Source organism: Copadichromis virginalis, linkage group LG20, assembly GCF_057382275.1.
Source record: "Copadichromis virginalis isolate Kocher_CV1m ecotype Utaka linkage group LG20, C_Virginalis_male_GT1.1, whole genome shotgun sequence".
NCBI lineage: Eukaryota > Metazoa > Chordata > Actinopteri > Cichliformes > Cichlidae > Copadichromis > Copadichromis virginalis.
The window spans coordinates 1,266,082-1,273,579 of NC_140637.1; the positions used below are offsets into that span (position 1 = coordinate 1,266,082).

At 42.5% G+C, this 7,498-nt stretch overlaps 1 protein-coding gene across 1 annotated transcript; it reads left to right on the forward strand.

Moving 5' to 3' along the window:
• The first annotated feature begins 543 nt into the window (after positions 1-543).
• On the forward strand, positions 544-6,904 carry kcna2b (potassium voltage-gated channel, shaker-related subfamily, member 2b). The gene is made up of 3 exons (XM_085444985.1): positions 544-794; positions 1,542-1,688; positions 2,386-6,904. Exon 3 carries the CDS (start codon positions 2,490-2,492, stop codon positions 3,981-3,983), a length of 1,494 nt encoding a protein of 497 aa, XP_085301111.1. The 5' UTR covers positions 544-794; positions 1,542-1,688; positions 2,386-2,489; the 3' UTR covers positions 3,984-6,904.
• Positions 6,905-7,498: the final 594 nt, after the last annotated feature.

Consider the following 7,498-nt stretch of genomic DNA (forward strand, 5'->3'; position numbering starts at 1 on the left):
CACACACACACACACACACACAAAGCGATCAGGACAGGGGTGTTTCTATGTCATACATATAAAGATTAACTATTATAATCATTGGAGAGACATGAATTCCAAAACTATTCAAGACCGTCAAAAATAACTTTGAGCACCTGGGATTTTGTTGTTTTGTGCATTAGCTGTTTAAACGTGTAATTTCCCCTACAATTCTCCCTCACTGTTGTTCACGGTGTTTTTGTGCCTCTCTTTAGCCCAATTCTAATTTGTTATGTGGATATATATCCACATCGGAAACACAACAGAAGCCAAGTCATTAACAACATTTTATCGCTCAAATTTTTTCGGACATTCTCTGCCTCTAAGGGTTTTTTTTCTTCTTCTTCTTCCCCTTAATCTCTTCTGAGCAGCGCGTGTTTTGCTTAGAAACGCTTCCACTCTCTAGTGGGCGATGCTTCCTCTTTAATGTGGAAGAGTGAGGACAGGAGTGTCGGGAGGTGGGGAGCGCAAAGGGATGGGGCGAGGCGCACAAGAAGCTTTTAGTATGCTCTGCAATGCCTAACTGCAGCCCACGCATCTCTACTATGGTGAATTATGGTGAAATATGAGAAACACGGGAAGAGCCGGCAGCTCAAAAACAGTTAGACGTGATGAGATGACACAGCCGCTGGACTGATTAGTCAAATAGGGGAAGAAGGGCACATATGAAGAAATAGACGAACGACCTCAAGACACCTTTTGAGAAGAGAAAAACTGGATTTAACAAAACATTAATAGGCTACATGCGTCTGCACAACAACAAGACAATCGCGGTGAATTCCTGCATGCCATTAGCCTATCTGAAATAATGCTGCCTGTACTCGGACAGATAATGCTATGCTGCTTTGTTTAGTGCATGGAGACTGTTGTGGATTTCCATGATCCGCACAGGATAGGGCTGCAAATGGCTTGAGCATGTCTGGCACCTGCCCCTCCAAACTAACTCGCGCTTGCAGTCAACTACAACATTTCCATTTAATGTCTGAAAATGCATGAACTTGGCTGCTTGGACTCACATTTATTAGCAATAGTTTATTTCGCCATCAGAGGGTTGGTTTCATCCATGGAGTTGTGAATGCATTCTGTTTCTTAGTGATGTGCATCACTGGTGTAGTCATATGGATTTTCCCCATCCGAAAAAAAGGATGGTGATATTTACGTTGAAATAATTAAAAAGTAACATTTTTTTAAACAACTTAGGAATCAAACAGGTGATTCCGCGTTATTTCTTAAATCTCCTCGGCGGCTTTCACAGTATCTTTTCTTCACTGATGCCAGGCATCAAGGCTGTCGTTGTTTTTGTTTTGGGCGACGGCAGTGTCATGTTAAATTTAACTAATGTCAGGATTTTAAGTGTGTTTAAGTGCAAACCACTTGCCCCCACCGTCGTCCCCGACCAGCTTCAGCCTGTAGCGTAGCTGCATCTCGGCATGTGCCCGCTGGTCACTGAAGCGATGGAGGTAACTCCTGCATCCTCACACCTTGTCCCCTCTCCCATTCCCACTGCCGCCTTGCTGCAGCGCCAGAGCTTCGGATGATATATGAGTGACAGGAAGGAGCTGCTTGGACCGAGGGGAGTGACTCAGGACCGGGCACTCTGCTTAAGATTTACCAGCAGAGGACAGAGACTGTAAACAAGCCCAATACGTGCCTGTGAAAAGTAGCAGGTAGGGGCTTTTGATTGATTGATTTTTTCAGACCTTATTTTAAAAATCAAAAGCTGAAACAAGTTTTTTGGGTTTTTTTGTGGACCACCGTTGCTTTTGTGCAGCTGCTAATGAACAGAACAGATGTGTGTTATGTCAAACACGTGAATTGACAAATCTCCCAAAATCTTCTCTACTGAAAAAACTACGAAGTTTATTAAATTAGGTAAGATTTTTTTTCAGCATTGGTAGGAAATGCTGGTAACACCAGATTTATAGAGGAAGCTCATCTCAGAGACTGTGGAGCACTGAGCTCATAATCAGATTTGTTGGTTGTAATTGCACCCTGTGAGAGTGGATACTGTATTACTAGCCTGCATATTGATCCTGCAGTGTGCTCATATGAGGGAGAACTCATAACCTAATACACAGACACAATGGAGCCAGCGCTCGCAAATGGTTCTGCCCCCACCAACTTGTTATTTTCAAATGCTCTGCTTTCAAGGCTTTGAAGTAACATGGCCTTTCTGGGAAATAACAGCAGCTGAAAAATGTTTGGTTTAAGAATTGACAAAATAAGTGGATCATAAATGTTTGCCAGTGAATACAAGTTTCTGAACAAGTTATTCGTTTAAAGTCCCATAAAAAGTAGAGCGTGAAGCATGTGCTGATCACATTAATATTAAACCTACCTCTGCTTTCTGTCTGTTCCTTTTAGCAGGCAAATCTGCCTGACTGTACAAGTGTGTGGAGACTTTACCTACTTGTGGCCCAGCGTGGCCCCGCCCGGTCTGAAAGCTGCAGGTCCCATCTTCTTCCATCATGACGGTCGCTACCAGCGACCCTGCGGATGAAGCAGCAGCACATCCAGGTCAGTCTCATGACCATTACGACTCGGATCCGGATCATGAATGCTGCGAGAGGGTTGTCATTAACATCTCAGGCTTGCGCTTTGAGACACAGCTGAAGACACTTTCCCAGTTTCCAGAGACACTGCTAGGTGATCCTAAAAAAAGGATGAGGTATTTTGATCCGCTCCGGAATGAATACTTCTTTGATCGGAATCGACCAAGTTTTGACGCTATTCTGTATTATTACCAGTCTGGAGGGAGACTGCGCCGGCCTGTTAACGTGACTCTTGACATTTTTTCTGAGGAGATCCGGTTTTATGAATTGGGTGAAGAGGCTATGGAAATCTTCAGGGAGGATGAAGGTTTTATAAGGGAGGAGGAGCGGCCTCTGCCAGAAAACGAGTTCCAGAGACAAGTGTGGCTTCTGTTTGAATATCCAGAGAGCTCAGGACCAGCTCGCATCATTGCCATAATCTCTGTCATGGTGATTCTTATCTCTATTGTCAGTTTCTGTCTGGAGACACTGCCACTTAATCGAAACGAAGATGAGATGTATAACTCACTCCAGTCCACATACAACACCACCACTCCATCTGCAAGCTTTTATTTTACAGATCCTTTCTTCATTGTTGAGACGCTTTGCATCATCTGGTTCTCTTTTGAGTTCCTAGTTAGGTTCTTCGCCTGTCCCAGCAAAACTGGATTTTTTGGCAACATCATGAACATCATTGATATTGTGGCAATCATCCCGTACTTCATCACCCTCGGCACAGAACTAGCAGAGCGGCCAGAGGATGGCCAGGCAGGCCAGCAAGCCATGTCGTTGGCTATTCTCCGTGTCATCCGTCTAGTTAGGGTATTTCGTATCTTCAAACTCTCACGTCATTCCAAGGGACTCCAGATCTTAGGGCAGACACTGAAGGCCAGCATGCGTGAGCTGGGCCTCCTCATCTTCTTCCTGTTCATTGGTGTCATCCTCTTCTCTAGTGCGGTCTACTTTGCAGAAGCAGACGAGCCAGTTTCTCAGTTCAGCAGCATCCCCGAGGCCTTTTGGTGGGCAGTGGTTTCCATGACAACCGTAGGCTACGGAGACATGGTCCCAACAACTATTGGGGGGAAGATTGTGGGGTCTCTCTGTGCAATTGCCGGTGTGCTGACTATTGCACTGCCTGTACCGGTCATTGTATCAAACTTCAACTACTTCTACCACAGAGAGACAGAAGGTGAGGAGCAGGCACAGTATCTGAATATGCCAAGTGTGCCTAAAGCCAGCTCAGCTGACGAGCTGAAGAAGAGCGGTCGGAGCGGCAGCGGATCCACTCTCAGTAAGTCTGACTATGTGGAAATCCAAGAGGCAGTGAACCACAGTATGGAGGACTTCAGATCAGAGGCCAGGAAAACAGGAAACTGCACCCTGGCCAACACTAACTATGTAAACATCACCAAGATGCGTACAGATGTATAATGCGAGCTCGGATGATTTACTTCTGCTGGGATCTACAATAACTGTAGTGGGAAGCTAAAGGTCCGCATACTGATAAATGTATGGGGCCCAGTATAGGAGTACAGAGCAGATCAGTGAGATTAACGTGGAGAAAGGGTCAGTAGAGAAGACCACATCCTCTCCCACATCATGTTCATACTATAGAACTGTCAGCTGTCGTATTCACGACATTGTTAGTGTTTGCATGGAGTTAGTCTTACCTGTGAAAGTAGTTATCCTGCCTCCAACAGTAGCAAAATTGTAGCCTAACCATAATAATCAATAATAACAATATAAAAGGACCACTAATTTTTTTTATCTTCTTTCTCTAATTGCTGCACAAAGGATGCATGATAACAATATTCCAACAATATTACAGACGTGTCATAACTTATAAAACAGGCCACTCGATCAGCATTCATGGGCAGCTTTAATCTGCTGCTCTAACTGCCGAGGTCCAGATACACAGAAAGATCATTTCAACCAGATCACAGCTGTTCTCTCGAGGGAACACCGAATTAAGAAAGAAAGAACGAGAGTGCAGCACCAATATGCTGGTGGCCATGTGCACTAGTATTCATTCCCTTGCTACATCTTGTCTAGTACAAGCTAGCAGAGACAGGTAGACACCAACAGCCTAAATGAGTGCTTTGCTGTAATTCTGTACACCACATTCTTTTCCTGCCATTTCTTCTTGATGAAGTTCAAAATGATTTACAATGTCTATGCAGGGTGCGTGACTCTCTCCACTCGAAGCCTTTTCTTGCCTCTAATTAGTGCAGATTAGCAGGTGAACAGCAGAACACTGAACAGAGTGAATGTCTTAACGTATTCTACTAATGAGTGTTTTTAATATAATTAATTTATGATCAACGTGGTCTTATTACATATATTTTCATGGCCTTAATGTTGAATGAAATACTCTTTTAGTGTTCTGGGTGAGTTTCCAGCCTCTTTGCTGTAACCTTAGACACGCAGTTAAACGTGTTCAGCTTGACATCACTGCCCAAAATAAACGTTGCTGTTCTTGACTTCAAAGCATTCCATGTGTGTAGGAATAGATACAATGATTTTGTGGGCAAATTGCTGACATTCTGTTGCATATATCAACACAGCTTAGGTCTCATGATCAACTGAAATGTATATATGTCATTTTTAAGCTTCAGCTTTAGTGCCAGCATTTGAGTTTACTGCAAGTCTGCTTACGACGTCTTAAGCAGTTAGCTGTTAAAACAGAGTAATCTGACCTAATCAAGCTGCTTCACAGCGTTATCCTTTAATGGCCTCCATCTAAGGCAGACATGAAAAGGGAACATTTGTTTTCCTCTGAAAGTTGTTATGTGCAACCACCTGCTAAATTGGATCTTGGTTTGTAAAAGACATCAATTTTCTTTTGTTAATTTTGTATGCATTTTTTTCCATTTCTGCACCCATTTCAGAAATCATTCCCCTGGCCCAACATATTTAACTAACCAAAACTTTTGCAGTTCTGATTTTGCAAAGCTGCATGTCCTCAAAAGTAATCATTGGTGCATGCATTAATATAAGTAATATTTGACAATAAAGAAAGGAAAACGTACTTAATTACATACATGGAAAGTTCTAAGTTAGAGAGGGTAGTGTGTTCATGTGGCAGCTTATTAGCTACCTCCAGCATAGGAGATGAAAGATATCACACTATGATCCGCCCTGTGGATGCTAACAACATCCCAAACTCTTCACTTTTCTATTTGTTATAGTCTGTTGCAGTCATGACCTAGTATCTATGTATCGTGAAAGTTACTGAAGACTTAAAATATAAGGAAGTAGAGCAAAGTCTGTGAAGGGAAGTATGATCATTCAAGTGAGACAACACTGCCGCAATTTTCTCCCTTGTATTTTTCTTATGTGTATTTGCATTACTATGAGCTGCTCCTGTGTACAGGAACACCTACGTATATATGTCACTTCAGGCTTAGGCTGGACGCTGTCTTTGCTGCTCTTCTTAGCAAGCATACAACACCTGAAATGACAACAAACTCTCAGAGGAACCAACAGCGTGGCACATCAGGATCTAAGTCATGATAACACGGCTTTGCTGTACTGCACAACACGAGTGGACTTGTACACGGACACACATTCATACAAACACTGGGCATTTTAAAACATACAGACAGTGTACACAGATGCTTACCCGAGAGATGTAATCTTATGGACAGACGCATTTCTGTGACAGACTTCGCTGCCACAACGGACCTAAACCTGCCGATTGTGGGGTTTGCACAACTGTAGCCATGTAAATGTATCTAAGAGTTAGAGCTGCTTTGATTATGTCGTCAAGTACCTAATGCTTTAGAACCAGACTCTGCCATGTGTAGGTTCCTGCGTAATAGAAAATCCATGAAACTGATTTGCTTTGTCAGAAATGATAAAATCCTGTTGTTTTTCACTCTGTTTTTGTATTAATTAGCTGCCTTTGAGCCTCAGAAGTGGATGGACTGAGGTTTGATGCAGAGCTTGGTCAAATAAATCCTGTCTCAGTACAAAGTTACTCTCAGAAAACCAGTCGCTCTGCTCTGTCTTCTTCAACTGTTTGACAGGCAAAAACGTGTGTGAATGAAATATAAGATAATCCTCAGCTCATTGACTGTGTTGTTGTCTATACTTACAGCTGTCTATGCTCACTATATGTACAAGGATTGTTTTATCTGCTATTGTATGCAAAAGAAGGAACTAAGAATCAAGCTGTATATTATTACACCCAAAGAAATATGGATTTGAATGTCTGTCCTTATCATGTCCTATGAACATAAACTAAAAACAGAAAATATCTATTCAGAGATACTTTCATTATTTAAAATAAATGTATATTATAAAGTTATTATGAATTATACTGGTCTCATTGATAACATCAAGAATATATTTATGCTAACATGCAGCTACTGTTGTGTTTTTCTCATGTGGATTCACACCGTGGTGTCCTATAAGCAGCTGTCACAGAAACGATAGTGAAATCGGCTGTGACATCATTTTGTGTGAGAAAGAAAACAAAACAAAAAGGAAAAAGCTGTAACAGAGCGTAGGGAACCGCTACTGGAGCATCTGCTCTCATGTCCATTACATAAGGTGTATCAACCCTCACCACCTAAATGGTTTCGTGTCCCGCTTTTCGCCTTAAGTGAATCTTGTGCTCTCTGTGGATTACTGAGAAAGCAAAGTGGCCTATTTATAAAACCAGCAAGGAGGGGAGTGAGCGAGAGAGAGCAAAAGGCCCTCGACTTGTAATTCATCAGAGTGGGACAAGTGCAAACATTTCTCTGAATCAGAACCATTTGGCTCTCCCCCTTGTACCTGGTTTTTTTCTCCTCACGTCGCCTTGCTCACTTGTCAATATTCCAGTCATATTGCCCACTAGTGGTTCCTCCTCCCTGCAGGGTTATTGTCTCTTGTCTTTAGTGACGCTTTGGGGCAATTTTAATTACTCTTGATTTAGTGGCCTTGAAAAGTAGTGACATTCG